The sequence below is a fragment of the Asterias rubens genome, chromosome 2, assembly GCF_902459465.1.
Source record: "Asterias rubens chromosome 2, eAstRub1.3, whole genome shotgun sequence".
Classification (NCBI taxonomy): domain Eukaryota; kingdom Metazoa; phylum Echinodermata; class Asteroidea; order Forcipulatida; family Asteriidae; genus Asterias; species Asterias rubens.
The window spans coordinates 3,099,608-3,125,788 of NC_047063.1; the positions used below are offsets into that span (position 1 = coordinate 3,099,608).

Consider the following 26,181-nt stretch of genomic DNA (forward strand, 5'->3'; position numbering starts at 1 on the left):
GTCATGCATATTCAACATTATGGGTGGAGCAATGTGCACTTTGACCTTAGCCTTGTTTCAAGCATGATTGACAAACTGATAGCCATACCTGCCAAGAAACCTACATAAAATAACCTCATACGGAGACTAGGTCTTTCGCGGAAGTAAATGTTCAACAGAGAGGAGAAAATTTGGTACCACCAGTTTGTAATTGTCAGCAGTTTGACTCCGGAGTTGTTGTGGTGAGTTGTGACTTAATTTACTTCCCCAATTAATTAGTAAATGACAAGTTGTTTCTTAAAATGAATTGTAGCAAAAATTGACTATTATCTTGATGTGCTATCGTTTCTTTTTACAATTTTTATCGGCAGAATCAGAGGTAGGGGAGGACACCCCAGTTTTTTTACGACTCACCGGCCTCCTGTGCTCCTTCCTTCGCTTCAGTCGAAATGGCGAACACTCAACAGCGAAAGAATGCAGCCCAAAATAATCGACCCTCTAAACTACTTAGCCAGTCCGAAAATGACCAGGTGTTTAACCTTATGGGAAGGAGGTGTGTGGTAAGTGAATTTTGGAGGTATCTTGTTGAATTTGTAAATAGAGGTGATGTCGTGTGGTGATGATTTATTCCATGGCCCCCATGGGTGATGTAAACTCTGAACTGTCATGTAGTGCTAGTGCAGGTATCACTCATCATTAGAGACGAGAGGTTGGATTGGTAAATACTTATAATAATTAATTAAGTAAAAGGGAGTTTGAAATTTCATGTATGAATTTGTTTGAAATATGCATGATTTTAATAGATGATTGATAGATTCTATCGAAACATATTTCCGTATCCTGCCACCACTTTTTCATTTATTATGAATTTTAGTATCCAACTTACTCAACCAAATGAAATATTTCTTTTTTGGTAAAAATTTGTGATAAAGCGGTGGCAGGAAATTGCAATTTCCAGCCAGCCAGTGGCTCTTCATTCATTCATCTCCTGTATTAAACTTAAAGCCTAAAACTTAAAAGGGGGCTGTGTTATTATAATCAAAGTAGTTCAGTAAATGCCATTATTTTCTTCTATTGTTGCTTGTGCATCCGATGGATTTAGACTTAGTGCATAGTGCCACTGTCCATGGAAGAAGGAAATGCATTTTCCTTCCTCCATCGTGCCACAGTTGAAATGGAATGGTGCTATGATTATGTATTTAAATCCTGTTATTGTAAATGCATTGCCCGAGTCCAAAACATCAACACCTTCTATATGATGGGCTTCCTCTTCTTTAGCTAATTGAGTTTGGGGAAATTACATACTTTTTAGCACGCGAGTAGTATTCAGGTGCCGTTCCAGGCCTGGTACTTCTCGGAGGCAACAGATGCGATTGCCTGCGAGCCCCTTGGTCATTGCCTTGGTGCCTTCGAAATGCTTCTAATAGGGTGCCCTTTAGTTTCTAGAAGTACCCTTTACCAAGGAGAAAATGACTTGGTGCCCTTGCCGTTTTAAAAACGAAGCATAACAATAATGAAACTTGTCTATTGACAGGCTGTGGCGACGACTGTCGTACAACTATTCATTGCTCAGCCCCCAAACAACTGGACCAAGAAGCACTGTGGGGTTGCATGCTTCATAAAAGACGTCAACAAACGCTCGTACTACATCAGGATCTTTGATATGACGGTGAGACTAGAGGCCATAATAAGAGTTGTTACCTGAGAGAGTTGTGACAACTTGCGAAGAAAAACAAACCCGGGGGTGCTAGACCACTGGATTGTGCTGCATTTTGGCCAAAAAAGTTGCCAGACTTGTCAAAATCTTATCAAAATGTACGTGACCAAAGAAAACTGGTTTCTTTATGTTGCAACTGTCTTAATACACAGCTCTAGCCGTAACCATGAATAATGTAGGTAGCTGGAGTCAACAAACGTAACTTAATGTAAATGTCATGGGCATCCCATTACAATATTGTCAACATGGATTATCAATGACTGAAGCCCCGCCCAAATAGCAGTTGTCTATCATTCAACAGTGCCAACATTAAAGCCATCCCATTATACACTTTCGGAACAGAAACAAAAATAAAAGTTCACAGATTTACAAATAACTTACAGGGTTTACAGAAGGTAATGGTGAAAGACTTCTCTTGAAATATTATTCCATGAAATGCTTTACTTTTTGAGAAAACATTAAAACAATTATCAATTCTCGATATCGAGAATTACGGATTTATTTTAAACACATGTCATGACATGGAGAAACGTGCGGAAATAAGGGTGCGTTTTCCCATTATTTTTTCCCGACTCCGATGACCGATTGAGCCTAAATTTTCACAGGTTTGTTATTTTTATGTATAAGTTGTGATACCTTAAAGGCAGTGGACACTATTGGTAATTACTCAAAATAATTATTAGCATAAAACCTTTCTTGGTGACAAGTAATGGGGAGAGGTTGGTGGTATAAAACATTGTGAGAAACAGCTCCCTCTGAAGTGCCATAGTTTTGGAGAAAGAAGTAATTTTCCACAAATTTGAATCTCGAAATCAACCATCTAAACGCACACAACTTTGTGTGACAAGGGTGTTTTCTCCTTTCATTATTATCTCGCAACTTTGATGACCGATTGAGCTCAAATTTTCACAGGTTTGTTATTTTATGCATATGTTGAGATACACTGTGAAGGCTAGTCTTTGACAATTACCAATAGTGTCCACTGCCTTTAATGCTGTTTACCGAAAGTGTCCATGGCTTTAACAAGGATAGCCTGATACCTGCTGCATGGCCCTTCTATTGCAAAATAACTTTAACTCAAAATTGTCCCTCACATTTGTTCCTTAGCAGAGTCTATCTAGAGGTCTACCGAAAGTGTCCAATGGCTTTAACAAGGATAGCCTGATACCTACTGCATGGCCCTTCTATTGCAAAATAACTTTAACTCAAAATTGTCCCTCACACTTGTTCCTTAGCAGAGTCTTTCTAGAGGTCTACCGAAAGTGTCCAATGGCTTTAACAAGGATAGCCTGATACCTGCTGCATGGCCCTTCTATTGCAAAATAACTTTAACTCAAAATTGTCCCTCACATTTGTTCCTTAGCAGAGTCTTTCTAGAGGTCTCCAAAACTGTTACAATAACAATTTGTCCACCGTTCAATTCTACAGAAAAATCAGAAGGTATGGGAGCAAGAGCTGTACAACCAGTTCAAGTATAATGTCATCAGTAACAAGCCCTTCTTTCATACATTTGCAACAGACGTAAGTATTGTATAGTCTCTTTGGTATATCTTTAGGTTTTTGGCTTCTCTGCATTGATGTATACATACTTTTCTGTAGCATTACTTATGTTGTTACCACGAAGTGAATTATTGTTAAAACCAGGGGCCAATTTCATAGAGCTGCTTAGGCAAAAAATTTGCTTAAGCACGAAAAATAGCTCGCTTATTTTTTACATGTTACTGGCAAATTTTTCATGTCATATACATTGCTTGTGACTGGTATTTAGCTGTTGTTTACTTAGCATAACAATTGAGCGGCGTCTTGGCCGGTAATCTGATTTTACTAAGCAAGGTTATTTTTTGCTTAAGCAAAATTTTGTGCTTAAGCAGCTCTATGAAATTGGGCCCTGGGAGACAAAATCCATAAGACCACAGGGCTTGTAATGTTTAGTAGCTCAAAGTGCTTTCTGGACTAGATTCATAATAAGATACAGTTATCACTGGCACAGTTTAACATGCATTTAACTACTTTTATAGGAACACAAACTAAGGCAAATAATAGAGGATTTATGTCATTTGTCTAAATGGTAATTTAAAAGTATACTTGATTACTCATAGAGTTGAAAGGGTAGTTTATCACACCCAAAGTCAACAATTGAACATAAGTTGTTTCTGTTATTTCAGTTGAAAAACACAAGATCGTTGGACTTGTAAATTCTTGAGTTTACTGGCCTTCGCTAAAACCCACTGGCCTTCGCTAAAACCCACTGGCCGCGGGCATATGGTCCATTTTTAAATTCAATCACAGTGCCATGTCATGGGTACCAGCTGTGACTGGTATCCAGCTCATTTCTGCTCAGCAGAAAGTTGTTTGAAAAGCATTGTTTTCTTTTTAAAGCAGATTTGGGGCGAGCCCTTTTGAAAAATTAGGTTCCAGCTCTATAAATGTCAATTGCAGGGATGGGAAATGGTTAATTCCGTTTTGTGGATGTACTTATCGGGAAAGCCAATCCCCTTGCAAAGCCAACTGACTCATGCTTGGCGCTAAACAAATTATTAACAAATGGAGGGCTTCCTTTTTAATTGATAAGGATTACTTGGAAATTTGAAGCCAGTATTCTAAATTAAAGTAGGATATGAAGCTATTTGTGTGAAGTATAATTACTACATTTTGTTTTACCATCCTCGGTCATTGGACCCACTTTTTGGTAAGTGTCAAAGACCATTGTCCTCACGTGATGTATTCTAACATATGCATAACATAACAAACCCTTGAAAATTTGGGTTTGAATTGGTCATTGAAGTTGCAAGAAAATTATGACCGAAAAAACACTGTTGGTGCATAGAATTGGGTGCTTATAGATGCCTAAGAATCAGGCACGAAACCTTTCTTAGATTCAAATTGGGTGAAAACTTACCCTTTCTCTTAAACTACATGTACTTTACTTCAGAGGGGGTCATTTCTAACAATGTTTTATAATCAATAGCTCTTTACCAAGTAAGTGGTCTTCACCAAGTAAGTTATTATGGTCATTAAAGACACTGGACACTATTGGTAATTGTCAAAGACCAGTCCTAGGTGTATCTCAACATATGCATATAAACTAACAAACCTGTGAAAATTCAAGCTCATTTGGTCGTCGAAGTTGGCAGATAGTAATGGAAGAAAAAACACCCTTATCACACGAAGTTGTGCTTTCAGATGCTTGATTTCGAGACCTCAAATTCAAATTCGTGAAAAAATTACTTGTTTCTCGAAAACTATGTTACTTCAGAGGGAGTCGTTTCTCACAATGTTTTATACCACCAAAAGCTCTCCATTACTCATTACCAAGTAAGGTTTTATGCTAACAATTATTTTGAGTAATTACCAGTAGTGTCCACTGCCTTTAACCTGTGGGGTAATTACCAAAAGTACACCTTGCCTTTAAACCATTCCTCACATCTCATTACCTTTATTGGGTGTATCCATAATTAACTAAGTACAAGGTTAAACTATGGATGTATCTATTGTTAGCTATAAATGTTAAGCTACCCCCACCCTTGATTTTTAATTGCAGACGACTGCCTTCAATCCATCAAATCAACTGATACTAATTGTTGTGTAGGATTCCTACTACCTCGTAAAGATGGATAAAAAACCTGCCTCAATCCTTCCAAATCAATCAAATCCTTGAGATAATTTTTGAAGGACTCTAAGAAAGTTGGTGAATTTGTTTTAGCTGTCGTTTTAATAAAAGGAAATCTGTATATTATTTCCCTTCTAGAAATGCTGGGCAGCCCTGAACTTTGCGAGTGAATCTGAAGCCAGTGAATTCTCACAAGCTATTCATGCTAAGCTTCAGGCTAAGCAGGATCGTAGAGCAGGTAAGTTCCTATAATACAATAATAATAATAATAATAATAATAATTGTGGCTTCTTATATAGCGCACATGTCCGTCACACAGTGAGGCTCCTGGCGCTGTAACATACAGTATTTCCTGCCTGATGTGGGACTACGTTTGAAATATGAGACCTTATTCTGATAGCACCATGTAATGTTTTACAAGGTGCTGTGGTGCAATTTGCTGCCGATCAGACCAGGAACACAGGGGCGAACCCCTTCTCTTTTTCGATAAGTGCACTGGGTTCTTTTACATGCATAACAGAACACATGGGACCAACGGCTTTACGTCCCATCCGAAGGACGAAGCAATGGTTAAGTGTCTTGCTTAAGGACACAAGTGTCACGGCCGGGGATTCGAACCCACACTCTGCTGATCAGAAACACCAGAGTTTGAATTTGGTGCTCTTAACCGCTCGGCCATGACACTTCCAATACAATACAATACTAGTTTAGCGAGAGGATGTCTTCAGCCGACGCCTTCTCGGGAGACTCTGATCGTCGCCTTCCACGCATCCCGGTCCAGCATCAGCGTCTTAAGCTCAGTTGTTTCTTGATGAGTTGCGTCCTTCTTCAGCTGATCTACGAATGTTAGTCTCCTGCTCCCCTGCTCTTGTTTCCATCGATGGGTTCCCAGAGAACTAGGGGACTCACAGCTAACTCTGGATGACGCACACAGTACAAAACAATAAAATACAATTCAATACAATACAATACAATACAATAAAACTTTATTGTCCCTGCATGGGAAACTCCTTTGACCTTTTTGCTAACAAAAAAACACACCAATACATGTATAAATTACCAACATTAAAAAGGGGTTAAACGATACAATAGAGAAAGAGTTGGCATAAATACAAAGTTAAAAAGTGATCCATAGACAGATAAAAGGGCAGATCATGATAAAGAACACTATACAACAACGATAGACTTAACTTCTCAAAAATCAAGCACATTTTATGTGCAAAGGAACAAACCTGCATGCATCTGCTCGCAATCCAGTTAACCACCACTTTCCACTGGACCACGACATTGTGCCAAACTGCGGTAACATTTCTACACGTGATAACTCGCGCAATGGCATTTTGAACATTCCGGTGGTCCAATGGACCAGTCCATGTATGCGTAAGGATACATTTGCGCGCAAGGATACGTTTGCGCTTAAGGATACTGAAAGATGCACTCTAGCATCACATCATCATACATCCTTATGCAATACTGTCTTGTCTGGAAATTGTGTAAATTATTGAGTAAGACACATAAAAAGTTACAAAGATAATGGTTTTCTTATGTCTTTGTGTACAAAACCTTGCGCTGCCAGCGTCCAATCAATGGTTGTGCCGTGTGCAGCACATGCACCCATGGAAACTTTGATGTAGGATTGCAGAAATCTTTTAAGTTTGGATTACGTTTTGTGCAATTTTTATATTATTTGTAATTTGCAAACATATATACATGGATTTTGCTGGTTTTATCATCGTAGTAAACAAACAAACTAAATACATCTCTGTGTCTGTTTACATATTTAAATTAGCTGTTATTGTTGTTTATTTGCAGAGAAGAAACGTCAAGCTCCACCCGCACCTTCCAGGAACCGCCCAAGCGCTGCTCCTCCATTGCCTGCTCCCAGTAAGTAACACCTGCTTTTATCAAGCTCGCATTAAAAAGCCTAACTATTTGTATCATCATTTTATGCCAAAACCCCTTAATGTTATCTAGGATGAACAAGTTGCGTAGTTCAAATTTCGAACCATCGGCATCAGGGGCGGTGCCTGCAACAAGTGTTTGTCAAAAATTTGCACTTCAAGTTGGGTCGAAAAAATCAAAATAATCAACAGGTTTAGCCTGTGGACATATTTTCAAAGTCCTATTTTGACGATTCTGTAAATTGAACAGGTTATCCTGCAGATAATTTATTGGTGCAGGAACATTTCCAATACTTTGAAGGATTCCAATATTTTGGTTTGGGGGGAGGGGGTGGCAAAAAAACGTAAAATTTGTAAAAATATTACCACATTAAATCAGTGTTTTTCCCTCAACAACCCAGCTGAACAAGTTTTGAGGGGTGCCCCCTTTTTATCCTACCAAAACTCAAATACCTGCAGTGCCATTTCCGCTAGATTGAAGATTTTAGTTTTCCTCGGTTCAACTGTATGGAAATGGTGGCTCTGCGGCTCGTTGCTGATATATATGTCACTGTTTATGAAGCCATGGTCTTTTTTTTTTGGACAAAGAGACAGATAATGTGTTTTGTTGGAAGTAAATTTTTCTAGAATGTGGACGTAAGAAAAACTATAACATAAATGTAACAGACACTTCTTACCATGTATGCATCCATCCTAAGTTCCAATTGTTTCTGTAGTTGCGGTTGCAGGTGCTTGTGCTTTTAGATCATGTCTGCTACAGCAGTAGTTTCAAATTGCTTTAAGCTGCTTCAGCGTTTGTTAAGTGTAAAACGCCATAGCATTAATTGCCACCATGACCTGGGGTGGATTTCACAAAGAGTTAAGACTTGTCTTATCTTGAGTTAGGCCAAGTTACCTGTCCTAACTTAGGACTAGCCGTAAGTTTTCAATAACTCTTAGGACTAGTCCTCGGCTAGGACTATCTGTGTGAACTCGACCTCAGTACGTACAGGATATTTGTTCAATCCGAAGATGCAAGCTATAAGTTTGCTTTGCGGTGTCAAAATTTAAACTGTGTTGTTCCTCGTTACATGTACAAGTCAAAACAATATTCCAAAATCCTGAGCCATAAACCAGGCACTTTCGGCCAAAACTCAAAACTGGATTTATTTCCTCTTGAAATAGATGGTCTTTTTTCAATAAAGAGTGTTAGGTTGGTGTAACCCGTAACTAGTGCATCCAAGTATATGGATCAGGGTGCTTTTCAACATCATTGTCAAACTATCTCTTACTTTCTCAACTCCCTGGGGAGCATACAACCCCAAGCTACTTAAATAAGCACCAAGGGTGCACCAATCCAGCCCGATACTATATCAGCCCCTCTCAGGTTCCCATTTATACACCTAGGTTAAGAGAAGCAATTATGGTGAAGTGCCTTGCTGAAGGACACAAGTGTAAATTCAACGGTCGCTCAGACTTGTTCAGAGAAGGTGAATTTTTTCTAGAGACTGAAAACAGTTACTCAGAATGTCATGTAACAAATAATTCCCTGTGAGGCATGCGCGCCAATGCTCTATGGTATTTGCCTCGGAATAGGGTCTTGTACACTAGATAGATGGCGCATTATAAATGCATTATTATTATTATTATTTCATTTTATCACAGCATGCAAAAGAAAGATCTCATTTTCCTTTGTGCCGGTAACTCCTCGAGCCGGGCTACGTCCCGTAGCCTTAGATCTCAAGGGTCTTTCTCAGGATCCTCGCTGTTCCCAAAAGCGCTGCCTTCTGTAATAGATCTACCCTCACATTTGTCCCTATTTCATCTAGATGTTTCCCCAGTGCTTTGGGAATGGTGCCAAGTGCTCCAACCACCACGGGGACTACTTTTACCTTTACCTGCCAAATCTTACGAAGTTCCCTGGCCAGGTCCTGGTACTTCTCGATCTTTTCCATCTCCTTCGAAGCTACCCTTATATCACCTGGCACCGCTATGTCAATGAGATGACACATCTTCTTCGTCTTATCTAATAGCACAACATCCGGACGCCTATGTTGTATAACATGATCGGTCTGAATGTTAAAGTCCCATAGGATCTTGACCTGGTCGTTCTCTACAACTTTCTCCGGAACATGGTCGTACCATTTCGCAAGTACTTTGACACCATACTTCTTACACAGATCCCAGTGAATCACCTTGGCCAGCTTGTCATGTCTTCCTTTGTACTCCGTCTGGGCCATCTTACTGCATTCGCTAACAATATGAAATACAGTCTCCTCTGCTTTATTGCACATTCTACACATAGGAGAGACGTTTGCTTTCTCTATCCTTGCCTTCATTACATTTGTCCTTAGAGACTGGTCTTGCGCCGCAGTAATCAAGCCCTCTGTTTCCTTCTTTAGTTCTCCACTCTTTAACCAATTCCATGACTTGCTGCTGGCCACTTCCTCAGTACACCTCAAGAACCGGCCATGAAGTGGTTTGTTCCTCCAATCTTGATGTCTTTCCTCCTTCCTTTCCCTCTTGTACTCTTTCGGCCCAACTTCGTCTGCCCTCGTGTACCTTTGTGCAACTTTCAACAAGCTCTCCTCGGTCCTCCTGACATGACAATGCAAGCTTCTGCACTCGATGTTAACACTGTCCGCCACGCTAAGCAACCCCCTTCCGCCCTCTGACCTCGGAAGATAGAGTCTACTAACATTTGACCGCGGGTGTAGCATGCCATGCATGGTCATTAGTTTTCTTGTCCTCCTGTCAGTGACATCTAGATCTTCCTTAGTCCACTCGACAATACCCGCACTGTACCTCATCAAAGACACGGCCCATGTGTTAATCGCCTTAATCATGTTCCCCCCGTTTAGTTTAGACTTCAAACATTTCTTTACACGCCTGATGTATTCTGCCTTCAGCCTTACCTTTGATTCCTTGTGAAGGACATGGTCCGATTCAAGTACACCAAGATACCGATAACTCTCCTCCTCACCCAAAGCCCTCAACTGTGCACCATCTGGCAGAGCAATGCCATCGGAATGTACCCTCTTCCCCCTCTTCATGGTCATTGAAGCACATTTCTCCAGACCGAACTGCATCCCAATGTCATCACTGAAAATCCTGACGGTCTGCACCAAAGAGTCGATCTCGGCCTCATTCTTCGCAAACAACTTCAAATCGTCCATAAAAAGCAGATGGTTGATCTTACATCCGTCCTTCTTCATTACATAACCTGCACTCACCTTCCTTAGAATCATCGACAGGGGCATCATCGCAAGAACAAACAGCAGCGGAGACAGAGAGTCACCTTGGAAAATACCTCTTCTTATGCATACCTTGCCCAGATTATCATCGTTGGCTGTCAGATTTGTTCGCCACGTCTTCATGCTCTCACCTAAAAGACGTTTTACTGCATCAGCCACTCCAACCATATCCAGACATTCCATTATCCATGTGTGCGATACCATGTCATACGCCTTCTTGTAGTCAATCCACGCCATTGCCAAATTAGTCTTTCTGCTCCTGCAGTCCTTCAGTACAGCCTTATTATTATTATTATTATTATTATTATTATTATTATTATTATTATTATTATTATTATTATTATTATTATTATTATTATTATTATTATTATTATTATTATTATTATTAATGTGATTTAAGCATATTTCGTAGGATTGGCTAAATGCGTTACCCCTGTGTTAAGTACCTTAAGTGTAGGATCACTACATTTTTATAATAATTTTCATTTGATTTTGGGGGTTGAACAAAGAATTGACTAGAGTGGGATTCACCACCTACCTCCAGTTTAACGTGCCGGCGCTCTACCACCTGAGCTATCTAGCCCTTCATGTATGTTGGCGGTGTCCGAACAAAGATATTGACAAAATAGGGACACCACCAACATAGGGCTAGATAGCTCAGTTGGTAGAGCGCTGGACTGTTAATCCGGAGGTCATTGGTTCGAATCTCACTCTCGTCAATTCTTTGTTCAACATCGCCAAAATCATTTAAAAATTTACCCAGTCAGTTTCCCTTGTGGTTTATATTGATAATTTCCATTTGGTGATATTCATTAGGGAGAAAATAGAGTTAGCTGTTGCTACTGCTTACCAAATATACTTACTTATACATGGTTCAAATGCGAGAAATAGTTAACGGCCTGACCTATCCATCATCAGAGAGTCTTTCTTACAGACAGTGGACACTATTGGTAATTGTCAAATACCAGTCTTCTCTCTTGGTGTATCTCAACATATGCATAAAATAACAAACCTGTGAAAATTTGAGCTCAATCGGTCGTCGAAGTGGCGAGATAATAATGAAAGAAAGAGAAAAAAAACTGTCACAGGAAGTTGTGTGCTCTCATATGCTTGATTTCAAGACCTCAAATTCTAAATCTGAGGTCTCGAAATCAAATTCGTTGAAAATTACTTCCTTCACGAAAACTGCATTACTTCAGAGGGAGCCGTTTCTCACAATGTTTTATATTATGACACCCCTAACAAATATTCTGCCTTTTCATTGGTTTAGAGTGCGTCACATGATATGTCTTAGTTTTACAATGGCGATGGCCGTGTGATAGTGCATCGTTTGGTGTGTGAAAGTCCGACGACTATCACTTGGCGTGCAGTACCCAGACGTCTTTTTACCCACCTCGAACCCAATCAGTTGTGCATTTGTGTATCTGAAACGCGCACCGAACGTTATGTGTACGAAGTTGATTAATAGTCTGTTGGGGTGCTATAAAACAAATACTGACTGCTTTAACACGTGCGCCGAGGGAAAATGGAACGGTCCGGGGATCACCGAGGGAGTCAGAGTTTTAACCATAGCACTCGAGGCAGTCAATATTTGTAGAATTTGTATATTTATAGAAATCACCACATTATGTAGTTTTTAAAACGTAATTTTATTAATGCTTTATTAATGCTTTCTATGTTTTCATTCAGACAGATTATATTTTTATTCTGTTTCTTTCTTGTGGCTTAGAAAAGTACTAATGGAATCTGTTGTATCCAATACAGTGTTAGTTATTAGCATTCTGCGAAAATGCCCCTTGATTAGAATTCAGTAAAAGCAATGGGATGAACCATTTCTCACATTCTGACGGTTGGTGTCCATTCTGGAATGCTATGCCTAGAGATGCAGTTAGTACACGCTGTAAATTCGTCGTTTCTTTTCTGTTTTCTCTGCAAAATGACACTTTCTTCAACTGAAACTTTCACATGTGATTTTTTATTGCATATATATTTCTTTATATTGTCTATAAATAATACCGTTGACCCTACCTTTCAATAAGACAAAACTTGACCATCATTTTTCTCACAAATTATTAGACAATAGGAGAAGTTCATCAGCAGTCCCGGTTTCCCATTCCGATACCAGATTACATAGTCAAAGCAGATCACCATCTTACCGCCAGAAACAACGTCGGTTTTCTACCAGCGACTCCCACTCCCCTCGTGGTAATAGGTTCCCCCCTTTTTTCCCCTCCCTATAAATGGACCATTCCAAGCGCGCAAGTGCTGCACACTGCTTGTGGTCGCGCCGCCATTGTAGGGTCGTGGCAGTGCAATGTTTTGTACATGAAGACGTGGCAAGATCCTCATCTTTTTAAAGGAACACGTTGCCTTGGATTGGTCGAGTTGGTCTTTGAAAAGGGTTTGTACCCGTAGTTATATTTTGCACATGATTAGAAATATGTTTTATAAGTAGAATACAATGAGCTGCACACATTTTCCTTCTACTTTGCGAACTAACACGGTCGGCCATTTATGGGAGTCAAAAATTTGACTCCCATAATAGCCGACCGTGTTTGTCGACGAGGTTAAAGGAAAACCACGCAATTTCGAGAGATACTTGTGTGGATCATTCTATTCTACTTTTAAAATATTTTCCCAATCATCTGCATTTGATAACAAACGGTTACAAACCCTTTTCAAAGACCAACTCGACCGATCCAAGGCAACGTGTTCCTTTAACTTTTTACTTAAATTGAGTTTCTTTCTCAATGATTTACACACTTTCCATGACAGGACAGAATGACAACTTATGGAATTATTCAACCATTTGAAACAGAATGTAAATAATGAAAATTCTGTCAAAAAACTTTGCTGATACAACATACCTTGCCAGTCAGTTTTCACGTCTATCACGCTTTACTCACCTATTGTCTGCTCAGTTTTCAGGAAAGACATTTTTGATTAATAGTTAATATTTCTGGTCAGTGTTGTATACATCCCTACGTTAATTGTCATGCCTTCCTGTCACAAAAGTTGTGTAAATCGTTGAAATTCACAGAAAGTTTTCTATGTGTCCGTGTACAAAACATCGCGCTGCCGCGACCCAGCAATGGCGGCACAGTCCACAGCAGCGTACAGCACTTGCACGTGCGGGCTAGTGGAACGGTCTATAAAAAAACCACTTCAAACTCGCCAGCAGTTTGTTTGTGGTTGCCTTTTTATTTAAGAGTGTGCCTCATGCAGCAACAGGCTCAGAGCATGTCTTTTGTTCCCTAGAACTGACTCTGTTTCTTGCCGATGTTTTTTCGTGTCCAGTGTTCCTTAAAGCGCATGGTGATATTATGGAATGCATTAACTTCCTTCCAATCAACTAACATTGTGCGGTAGTGCAGTATAACAAATTTTGTTTGTTTTTTGTAACGCCCAAGTTACAGTTGTAACCCTTCTCTATTTATTATTGCAATGGGTTTAAAGACAGTGGACACTAGTAATTGTCAAAGACTAGTCTTGGTAGTTGTTGTATCTCAACATACATGTATGCATAAAATAACCCAGCTGTGAAAATTTGAGCTCAATCGGTCATCGAAGTTGTGAAATAACATTGAAAGAAAAAACACCCTTATCACACAAATTTGTGTGCTTTCAGATGCTTGATTTCGAGACCTCAAATTCTAAATCTGAGGTCTCGAAATCAAATTTGTGGAAAAGTACTTCCATCTCGAAAACTATATTACTTCAGAGGGAGCCATTTCTCACAATGTTTTATACTATCAACCTCTCCCCATTACTCGTAATCAAGAAAGGTTTTATGTTAATAATTATTTTGAGTAATTACCAATAGTGTCCACTGCCTTTAAGCCGCATCCTGCAAAACTGAAGGGGTTCAAAAAAGATAGGCACTAACAAGAAGCCAGACAAATTTATCCAGGCTAAATAAATCTGTTTCTCTTTGAGAGGGTCGTGAATGCGTAGTAAATTTTCATTTTCTCAAATTCTGTACGGCTAAAATACCATCTAAAATGCCTTGGATTTTTATTATTATTCTTTTTTTGTATTTCCTTATCGTTTTATCATTTTTGTACAAAAGAAAGCAATGAGCACACAAAGCTGAAGCATACATCAGAAATTATTGTGTGAAATAAGTGTTACCCACAGTAAATAGGTCAATCAAATAGATCGGGTTTGAGTTTCATGTAACTCTTCACAAGATCACAGGTCTTGTATCTCAAAACCATATTCTTATATATTTTTATATTTTTTGGAATTCTTTGAGGGAAGGTGTGAATTGAAAGCTGAAGTATAAATTACTAGTACTATATAAATTATATTATTACTAGTATATACATGTATTGCTAGTATAGTAGTTCAATAAACACAAACTCCAACCTGTGTTCCTTATTCAACGCGCGTACAGAATGGTGCGGGCGTGTCTCCTTGCGGTCCCGTCGCGCTTGTGCAAGCAGCATCACCAGTGCGCCCTCTAGTTCTTATATTGACCCCTTGGACGCGCGTCACACGCGATGACTGAATCGCGCTCACCATGTTGGTGGCAGTTAGGTTTACGTGTATTAATGCCGCGTCGCCTAAAACGCGCACTTTCACTGCATAAAGCACATTATACAGTTATTTATAAAAACGTACAGTGAAATTGCCCACCAGTATGGCGCATTCAAGATTTTTTTGATGATAACGTCAGGTGAAATGGGTCAATATAAATATATGGAACCAAGTTTACTTGTGGGTGGACATGAAAGTAATATGAACTCTCACGCAACAGAGGATTTAAAGGGCGTCGCCATTATTATTGCTGGCTCAGTATGCGGTTACCATGGTTACTGGGTGAGAATTCAGATTTAAATGTCTGGCCACAGTCTCACTGTGATCATGTGACAGTGCACCTTTAAAGTTGAAGGTTTTTGAGGTATGGTTTGCTTAAAACAAAATGTCTGTTGCAATTGCTATTGGTCTATACCTATATAGCTGGCATGCACGTTGAAAAAAGAAATTTTGGGGAACTTAAATTTTGACTTGGAATCCATCCATTTTGCTATTTTAATTGGTTGCTAAATACCAGCTGTTAAACAAACTAACCAATTAGTGCGTTTCTTTTTCAGAAACCTACGTGTATTTTTTAGCTCGCATGCTGTCAGTGTCAGTCAACTGTTATTTAAATGTGTGTGTGTGTTTGTTGGAGTGGCGTAGTAGATGCTTGAATGTTCTGAGAAGAGTGAAAAGTCTTTCTTTTTTTGCCCTGTAACATGTATAAATTTCTTCTTCTTTTTTAAACTTAAGCAAAAATACTTCTTTTCCTTGATGCAGATCAAACGTCTTCTTTCCGTTGCGAGAAAATAAAAAGGGAGTTGTATACAATGAAACTGCAAATGTCAACACAAATGAACGCTGATTTTGTGTTTGATTTCTTTAATTTTTTTTTACAAATGGAAAGATTATTTAACACCAACAGCAGAGGGCTAATTAAGAAGCCTTTTAGTTGTGTGTTTGGCCAGAACAGGGAGGGAAACAGAACTTTACTAAAATAGTTCAGATAGGAATAAAAGGCTTCTGGCCAGAAATCTTTTATTATTTTAGTGAGATATTACCTATTTCTCAAAAACTATGTTACTTCAGGTGAAGTTGTTTCTCACAATGTTTTATACTATTAAAAGCTCTGCGTTGCTCATTACCAAGTTAGGTTTTATCTAATAATTTTGAGTAATTAGCAAACATGTATAGTGCCTTTTATTAGCTTTACTTGAGAGAGAATGACTTAAACCTGTAGTAGTTTTAGTAAAGTATTAAGATGTCTCCCCATCTTGTGATGTGACATCCTCATCATTCTCCCTTCTATTGCAGTCACAGTGTATTAACAACAACCCTAACCAAAATTCTATCTAGATGCAAAAGCAGTGGTAGTCCTCAGCAATGTTTAATTGACGCAGAAATTGTGGAAACTGAATTTGTATTTATCTATCTCATTCTTTCTTAAAATGCTGTAGCCTGCTTTCTTGGTGCCAAGCCTGCCAGATTTATTAATGAGTTCTATCTCGCAATCAATTTCATAGTCATCTCGCTCTAAAGCAGGCAACCTTTGTTTCAGCTGCAAATGTACATCTGCAAAATGACTGCAAGCTTAGAAAATCAAGCATGGCAAAAATGAGCTATCATTGGAATGACTTTGTGGAGTTGAAATACATTCTTCTTTTATTTCCTTCAGTTTTTCAAAGGCAGCTTTGTTTGTGTCTGTTGCTAGATTACCAATTCTAGTGGTGGGCAATTAATCAAATGTTTTTGAAGTCCACAAGGACGTCCGGATCTACATTTTTCATGTTTAATAGACTGATCCATTAGGCGCCACCCACGGCGCATGTGTAAGCAAAAACACGTGCGCCTCTCCAATGCCATTCTCCACAACTCTGCCGCGCGCACCAAGCATAGGCGCATGCTTTTGGTTGTGCAATGGTGAGGCGGAGCTTAATGGATCGTTCTATTATGAGGTCATTATTGCTGAAGTGCAAGCTTCAGGCATGAGGCCATGTTTCCAAACTGTTCATGTTATGGGGCCATGCAATAAGTTGATTGGCCTTTTGACTGTGTTCTTTCTCTGCCACTTGTTACTCCTTATCATTAGCTGTGTGGCAGATCAATGAGGGACAATATTTTGATTTATTCTTGGGCAAATCTGTGCTGGGCTGCACAAAGTATTTTGCTCGGAGTCCTTGGCAAGCCTGCCCACCACCGCCCACCACCGCCCACCGTGGCTACAACACTGGCTGCATAACCAAACTCAATGTTCTCAACTTTAAAATCATGGCTAATGAAGCCAGAATTGGCCATATCATCAGCAAAAACACCTACTTGGGCCCAATATCATAGAGCTGCTAAGCACAACAATTTGCTTAGCATGAGATTTCATAGCTTGATAAAAACAGGATTTCAAACCAAATTTCCATTTGTTGCTTATTGTTTGTTATTGGTACCACATGAAAATTTGGGTGTAATCTTGTTTTTATCAAGGAAGAAATTTCATGCTAAGCAAATTTTTTTGCTTAGCAGCTCTATGAAATTGGGCCCTAGTGATCCCCAAGTTGAAGTAGGGATTGACTGTTACAGTGAGAAATGTACATCCAGAAATCTTGTGGTTTCGTTGAACCATTCATGGGCACCTCAAATTCTAATACCATATTCCTCCTAACCTCAATTCAACTATATTAGGTAGCAATGCGCAACCTTCCTCTCCAACAACAATCGACACATCTACGAGCAAGAAAAAGGACAAGAAGAAGGACAAGGGTAAGAAAGGAAAGATTACCAAAGCCGACATCGGAACACCACAAGATTTCAAGTGAGTTTTCAAAATATTTACAAGGTTCAGCAGCCGATTTCACAAACGCTAGGATTAATCCTATCTTAGGCCGAATACTCGTCCTAACTTACATACATGTAGGATGGATTCAATGCGTCCTAACGCCTATGGTTACATTTGGAACTTTACTTGTTCTACGTCCTAAGATAAACCCAAAGTTAGGAAGAGTTTGGTGAAATCTATGACATTGCCCTTTAGTACAGCACTGGTTTTAAATGACATTCCGTAAATCAAGTCTCAATTTTGTGAAGGATCAATTGTTTGCAAAAAAGAAAAAAATTAAAAGCCTGAAGTTATGACTATTCATAAGTTTTCAAAAACATCTTGGGGTCATTTAAACAGCACTGCTTTTAAATTACATTATGTAAATCAAGTTTTAACTTTGAGATTATAGAATTTATAAGCTTGTAGCAAACTGCTTACCAAAAGGGTACACAAAAAGGTAAAAGCCTGACGTTTCGACCCTAGCAGAGTCTTTCTGGAAGGCTAAAAATTCAACTAATTTTGTTTTCTAGGAAGAAACTATAAAACATTAAGACGAGCAGAGTATACTCTTCGAAACGCGGAGACCAAACCGGCTCTTCTCAGAGCCAACACACACACAAAAGAGATTTACACATGGTTGTACACGCAAGTTTACTAATTATTTAAAGTTTCTTCTTATTTCTCCACACCATGCAAAGCTTCAAACAATACTTATATTTGTTTTTCTTCCTTCACTGCTAAAATTCAACTAATTGTGTTTTCCTTCCTTTGCAGGCATGTCAGCCATGTTGGATGGGATCCTGAAAAGGGCTTTGATGTAAGTACTTTGAAATCAATAAATTGTTCACAATAAATAATCCGCTGAAAGTGGACTCAAACCCAGATATTTTATCATTGGTACCTCCACCAACTTGGCTAGGGACAGACTTTACCGATCTGCCCGCGGTGTACTTTCAAATAACTTTGACGTCATTCCAGGGGCTCACCTGGGTCAGCCCCAAGTGCCCTGCTTGTTTGAGTGGGTCACTTGGGGGCTGGCCCGTGGTGCATGAGGTCACCATGAGAGGGTGAGTGATCGTTCATTTAGCTCTTAGTCAGGGGCTCACCCGAGTGAGCACTGCGGGGTCGACCCAGGGAAGCTAATCGACTGCTCCCTTAGAAGGGATAAGGGTTTAATCTAAACTATCATATCTTTCTGTACCACAGGTTGAAGAGATGGATCCAGTCCTCAAAGATTGGTTTCGCAAAATCGGTGTGTCGGATGCAGACCTAAAGGATCAGAATACAGCCTTGTTCATCAAGGACTTTGTGGAGGAACATGGTGGTTTCGAGGCCATCAAAAACCTTGCCGGTAAGTAGAAAGCAGGCATGTGTTTCTCAAGATTTGTTTTACTGATTTCAGGATTTTCTCAAACCTCCTTGTGCCTTCCAAATTGTATGCTTTATTTTTAAGAAGTAAAGCACATTGCTAGATGCACAAGGCCTGTAGGCCACTTCAAGGTGTGTGCTATAAAAAAAAATTTTCCAGAGGCCATTGCCACCTACTCCTAGGGCTGAAACAGGGTTGCCCCTTTTACAGTCCATACGGATGTTGGCTTGGGATCATCAGTCCGAAGCATGGCTGATAGAGCAGAGAGAACTACATGTACCTTCCCCTGTATTTAAAAAAAATTATGTTCCTGGTGATACACAGGAGCTTTTTGAAACTTCGGCTTTGGATGTGGCTTCAGGCTCCGTCCTCTCGTCTTTAGCCCTGAGCGTGCACGAAAAGCCAGTGCAATTGTCCAAACGAGCTTGGAGCAAAGCTAGCCTGAGCCGAATCCCAAGCCAAAGCCCTGGGTCTGAAAAGGGCCACAGAGTCTGAAAATCTGAATTGTAACACCTTGGAGGTTCTGGGTCTAGATTAATTAGTGGAAAGCCAGACTTGCATGCCATTTTCCCAGTAATTTGCACGTTCATCCAATGACATCCAAATTATGTGCCCTGCCGTCGATTTCACAAAACTCTTCCTAACTTAAGATTAATCTTAGGACTTAGGACGAGTCCCTACCCTGCATTGTAGCATGCAGACCTTAAGATTAATCCTAAGTTAGGACGAGTTTAGGACGAGTTACTCGTCCTAACTCGAGATAAGACGAGTCCTAACTCTTTGTGAAATCGACTCCAGCTTGGTGTGTCTTTTAATTTTTGAGAATTTAGCTCTAGGCATGACGGTGTGAGAACCAACGCCAGTCTTGAAATATTTATTGATTGGACGCCTTCTTTAGTTTCACTTTTATTTATTTACAATAATTCCACAGGCCAAATGCCTTGATAACATGCACAGTCGGCTTCTTAAAATAAAATAAAGCAATTCTTTCTACTCTTTCTACTCTTTTACTGGGTCTGAAACCACTCAACTCCTTAGTGCTCAACCTAGTGCTTTCAACTTTTTACTGGGTCTTAAACCACCTCAACTCTTAAGTAGATTTCTCAACAGATTTGAAGCCTAAAACAGTTCCGTTCAAATGATCTCATGTGGTTTCATAGGAGTAAACAAGATTCTTGAAACTGTGATTATTGATTTAGATTCGTGTTGATTCAGCTCACAAACTTTTACTTTTATTGTGTTAAATTTGCATTTTGTTATTTCTTTGTCTCTCTTCCTTTCAAGATACAAACCAGGCGCCCCCTCCCCCTCCCTCTCGCAGTTCCGCTCCACTTCCTCCACCACCCATGGGAAACCGTGGGGTTCCCCCACCACCCCCAAGCCGTGGTCCTGCACCACCGCCTCCCCCTTCGCAATCATACCGCGGGGTGCCTCCACCCCCACCACCCTCCCGTGCCCTCCCCCCTACGCCCCCAATGGCAGCTCCACCCATGCCTCCACCAAGCATGCACCATCACTCACGCCCTGCTGCGGCCCCTGCCCCACCACCTCCTATACCATCAGGTGGAGGAGGAGGAGGTCCCCCACCCCCTCCCCCACCCCCTCCACCTGGTATGGGTGCAATGCCTCCCCCGCCTCCTGTAAGCGGGGGTGGTGGTGGGGGCGGTGGTGGTGGTGGTGGTAATAGTCGTGGAGGGCTACTTAGTGACATCCATAAGGGTATTTCTTTGAAGCGAGTGGAACCGGACGAGAGACCTGCTCCTGCCAGCACTGGAAGAGGAGCTCTACTGGATCAGATCAGAGGAGGAAAGGCTCTGAAAAAGGCAAGGATGCAGTTCCTTGAGTCAGTGTAAAAACATTGTATCCCATAAAATGGCCCGGATGTACACGAAATAAGTACGAGTCGCGACACAACTTTGAGTACGATATAGAAAGGTTTGCGGTAACACCATGTAATGAGACGATCAGAGCAAACCTCCAAAGTACAGTTTTCAAAATGACTTGGCTTTCAAATAAAAGTTTTGTACAAAAATAACTGCTTATAACTATAGGATTAAGCGGCCATTTTGAAATTTTGCAAATAAGGCCCAAGAATGTACCTGCAGAAATAAGTGCTTTGAGCCATTCGGTCCTGATTCAACCCATAATGTACCTGTTGACCATAAGTTTTTAAGTTAAAGGTCACCAATTTGCCTAGCCACAATTTTCTATTCTGTATCTGTCCACAGGTTGATGCGACGGAGCGCGAGTCTGAAGTAGCCCCGAATGCCCCTCAAGATGGTTTAGGACTAGCTTTACTTAACGCTCTCCAATCCAGGAAGCAAGTTATACACTCGGGTAAGTGATGTTTGAAGCTTTGCATGGTGTCGCAAAGAAGAAGTAACTATAGCTATATATATTTGGTTTACGATAACACCATTTGTGTATGTACTTGCCAGGTAGGGTTTGTTCTTTCTATATTCTACCACCACGGAGCAGATTAATCAGATTGTTCGGAAGACTTCTCAGTAAAAGAACTGTCCTGTTTTTTTAACTATTACCTGAGCGGAAGGTTTAGAAAATAGGCTGGGACTACTACTTTAGCTTATAGGATCTTAATTAACTGCACTACCGCGACGTCGGTTGTCGAAATATGATCTCAACGTTTCGACTAGCTCGCTCTAGTCATCGTCAGGAGACTCTAGCTAGTAAAGTTGTGGATACTTACTCACTCACTCTTTAGGCATAGACAGCTTGGGTCCGTTGCGCTGATTCTCCTATGTCCACGGTTAGTAGCTATGTTCCAGACTCAGCAGCTCTTCTATCCATCAGGGAGGTTGGCCACCACCAAGCCTAAGAAGTCTTGTTTCACCAGCACCACCAGCACATCTTTGTATCTCCACCTTTATTTGGCAAATCCATTGAGTTTTTGTTTACGATTGGCACCTTGAGTTCTTGCTGCACCCGCTGCTGATAGGTCATTGGCCACCAACCTTCCAGTTTAGCCTTCAAAGCTGCAAGAAGGAGTGACCCACTGAAGACTGAAGACTGCCATCTGGACCCAGTTGCTTGAGCCAAGATGTCCTCGAGCCGCCTCTAGGTCTTCACCATAGAGTTATATTTAAGAACGAGAGGGCGCACTGGTGATGCTGCTTGGACAGACGCGACGGGACCGCAAGGAGACACGCGCGCGACATTCTGTACGCGCATTGAGTAAGAAACACACGTTGGAGTTTGTGTTTATTGAACACGCACTTACACGCTAAGCAATGACTGTTTTGTCAACTTGCGCGCATGCCGGGTCGCGTATATAGGCCAGTGCGCCCTCTAGTTCTTATATATAACTCTATGGTCTTCACCAACCAGGTTCCAGGGGGATACTGCTTCTGAGGTTTACGGCCATGTAAAAACATAGTTGCGGGTACAACCATGTGTAAATGTCTCTTTGGAAGAGTGTTGGCTTTGAGTTGGCTCTGAGTTGGCTCTGAGTTGACTCTGAGTGGTCTGGATGTTCCAAACAGTGTACTCTGCTCTTCTTCTGTGGTTACGCAAACATTGGATGAATATAACCCTCAAGGCAATGTGATTCAGCGCTTTCTTGTAATCACAACATTAGTTCGCTTGTAACACGTCAAACAAAAATCATGTTTTAACGGAACTATGTAAAATTAATAAAACTAACTCTAACTTAAAGGCACTGGACCGTATTGGTAGTTCTTCAAAATAATTGTTAGCATTACATCCTACTTGGTAAACAAGCAATGGAGAGTTGTTGATATTATATAACATTGTGTTCTCTTTTTTTTTTCCTGTGTAGATGACAGTGAAGAAGACTCGGATGAAGTGGATGATTTTGACGATGATGATGAATGGGAGTGATAACCTTGCTGAGGAGATGAAGGGTTTCTTTAGTCATTCCGTAGTGACTTATATAGGGATGGTTCGATTAGCTTCCCTGTGTCAACCCCGGGGGGCTCATCTTGACAAGACCTAAACAAACGATACTCGCCCTCTCGTGGTGACGTCATGCACCAGTCGGGGCAGCCCCAAGTGACCCGTTCCACAAGCAGGGCATTTGGGGCTGACCCCGGTGAGCCCCAGGAATGACGTCAAAGCTATTCGAACATACCGGGGTCAGACCGGGGTCGAACCGGAGAAGCCAATCAAACGCACCCATTATCTATATTCATAATTACCATAGACAGTTTTAACAAGTTTGAACGTCCGTTATAAACACGGTGAGAAGTGTGCAAGCTTACACTAGGATAACTTTGGAGTAACGCAATGAATACTCACCGAAACATTCAATGTACAATCTATCAGCATGTACGCTAATACAGATTGTGAATACAGATTGTTATTGTAATCTTAAAGAATACTAAATAATTTAGTGTTGATCAAAGAAAAGAATAATGAATTTAATTTGTTGACCAGAAGGTTATAGTATTTGCAGTTGTTTGGTGAATTATAATGCACTTAATTTTCGCTAATCTTTTGTATAAAAAAAAACAAAGTTTGAATTTTCTTGATTTTGGAGAAGTGTCTTCCTTGATGATAACATTTGCTATCATAACATTGTCCTTTTTTAAATAATAATAAAAAAAACCAAAGGAGCAAGATAACAGCCACAATTTGAAAAATTATTGGGAAAAATGTTATGGCCGGTAAGCTTCTTTTCGTGTAAGAAGCTCTATCAAGTTGGACCTTGCTTTAATACAGCCAAGTTTTAATAGATTTGCCACAATTAAAAGTGTTGAATTTGCATAAAAAACAGTTTGTCTAGTTTATGAAAATAGCAACACTGCCAAAATGTCCTTATACAGAGAGGCAAAACCTCCCATTCAGTGTTCTTTGTTTTTTACTGGAAATTTAATAACAGAATTTAAAACAAATATAAATGTATGGGTCATTACTTTATTGAATGGAGACAAAGTAAAAAATATGATATACTAGTTTTGTTTATGCAGTAACTTTTATAAATAAACAGATGTCTGTAAGCTAAGCTGTACACACATTTTTGAGTTCATATAAAATCTAAGTAAGATCAAAAGACCACTTGCACTTGGGAAAAGATATTTTTATTAAAAATAAATGATGAACGTATGCAAGTTATAGAAAGAAAAAAATATTTATCTTATACTAAAAAGTTCCTGTAGTTATTTTGGTCAGTTTGTATAATGGGCTTTACATACACACTATATGCCTTTGATAAACAAACTGGTGTAGATTTCACAAAGAGTTAAGACTAGTCTTATCTCGAGTCTTGGGACTAGCCATGCGTTTTTCATATCTCTTAGGATTAGTCCTAAAGTTAGGACTAGTCCTAACTCTTTGTGAAATCGACCCCTGTGCTGGTCGTCAAGAACAGACGAATATTAGCAAAACATTCAATCAAGCTATGTAGAGTATGATTAAATTCAACATTTTTGCAAATTTTCAAAAAATTAAATAAATACATCTTGTGATTGTCACTGCTCTAGAATTGCAATGATCATGGGTTCGAAACCCCTCCGAGGAAAAATACCAGTGATTTTGTTTTCAAAGGACTTGCGAAAGTACTGAGTATACAATGCTTACACGCATCAATGTATAAGGGTGATACCAAAATTAATATTCTTTATTCCCGATGCAAATTTTACATCTATAATTCCTTTTATTGGTTGTTTTGTTTTGTTTTCGCCCAATTCACCACTATTTCTGAATAACTATTTGTGTATAGTTGTTACAGACTGTGGCTATCTTTTTTTGCTTTGCATTGATGGCTTCCCATAGTTTTCTAACCTTTGTTGGAAAAAAACTTGGGCTATAACGCTGAATAGAAAAGTCTATATAAAACAATCGATTGAGGAAAACTTAAGCTTTTCCTTATTGATTTAAAACAATTTTAAACTAATAATGTATTGGAACTAGCTTATATAAATTATACTTCAAAATACTGTATTTCTTACTTTGAATGAAAAATCTCCTGCAAAGTTAAGTTGATTGCACAAGATAGCATGCTGGCAATACATTTTCAACCTCAATAAAGAGAATCAAATGTTGAATATAATGTTTGTGTTTTGATGTGTTAAATTAAAAAATTAATGTCTTCAAATTACTCTGGAGAATTTGATTGGGAAGAAACAAGAAATTGTATTTGTTATTGCTGTGAGCTTGAGCATTTTGAAAATTGTTGATTCAGATCCTGTTTGAACCGCGGAGGAACTACAGAGGAACCATGCGTGGCAATAACTATGGAGGAACCATTGGAAGAACCATGGAGGAACCATAGACGGACCACGGAGGAACCATGTAGGAGCCATGGGGGAACCATATAGGAACCATGGAAGAACCATAGACGGACCACGGAGGAACCATGTAGGAGCCATGAGGGAACCACATAGGAACCATGGAGGAACCATGTAGGAATCATGTGGGAACCATAGGAGCCACATATGAACCAAAGAGGAAGCATGGGGAACCATGGAGGAACCACAGAGAACAATGGAGAAACCGAGTAGGATGGAGGAACCAGGAACCAGGGGAACCATAAAGGAGCCACGTATGAACCATGGAGGAACCATAGAGGAACCACGGATGGTCCATAGAGGAACCATGGAGGAACAATGGAGGAACCGAGGACCCATGGAGGAACCATGGAGGAACAAATGGGAAATGAAGAACCAATGGAGGAACCGAGTACCCATGCCCATGGAGGAACCATGGAGGAACAATGGAGGAACCGAGGACCCATGGAGGAACCATGGAGGAACAAATGGGAAATGAAGAACCAATGGAGGAACCGAGTACCCATGCCCATGGAGGAACCATGGAGGAACAATGGAGGAACCGAGGACCCATGGAGGAACCATGGAGGAACAAATGGGAAATAAAGAACCAAAGGAGGAACCGAGGACCCATGCCCATGGAGGAACCATGGAGGAACAATTGGAGATATACCATGGAGGACCCTACTCCTAGAACTATTTCGGTTTCGTCCGGAAACCGAAATATTTCTAGGAGTAGGAGGACCCATGGTCATGGAGGAACCATGAAGGAACAATAGAGGACGAACCATGTAGGA

The 26,181-nt window shown here is 40.1% G+C and overlaps 1 protein-coding gene across 2 annotated transcripts; it reads left to right on the top strand.

Moving 5' to 3' along the window:
• The first annotated feature begins 190 nt into the window (after positions 1 to 190).
• Positions 191 to 25,167, top strand: LOC117306929 (neural Wiskott-Aldrich syndrome protein-like). 2 transcript variants are annotated; one of them, XM_033791507.1, is made up of 13 exons: positions 191 to 221; positions 351 to 539; positions 1,514 to 1,648; positions 3,125 to 3,217; positions 5,445 to 5,544; positions 7,119 to 7,190; positions 12,517 to 12,645; positions 17,635 to 17,764; positions 18,545 to 18,587; positions 18,977 to 19,121; positions 20,424 to 20,962; positions 21,368 to 21,476; positions 22,936 to 25,167. In XM_033791507.1, exons 2-13 carry the CDS (start codon positions 429 to 431, stop codon positions 22,995 to 22,997), a joined length of 1,668 nt encoding a protein of 555 aa, XP_033647398.1. In that variant the 5' UTR covers positions 191 to 221; positions 351 to 428; the 3' UTR covers positions 22,998 to 25,167. The 2 variants fall into 2 exon arrangements, with proteins under 2 accessions (XP_033647398.1, XP_033647399.1); XM_033791508.1 differs by lacking the exon at positions 12,517 to 12,645.
• The last annotated feature ends 1,014 nt before the right edge of the window (positions 25,168 to 26,181 follow it).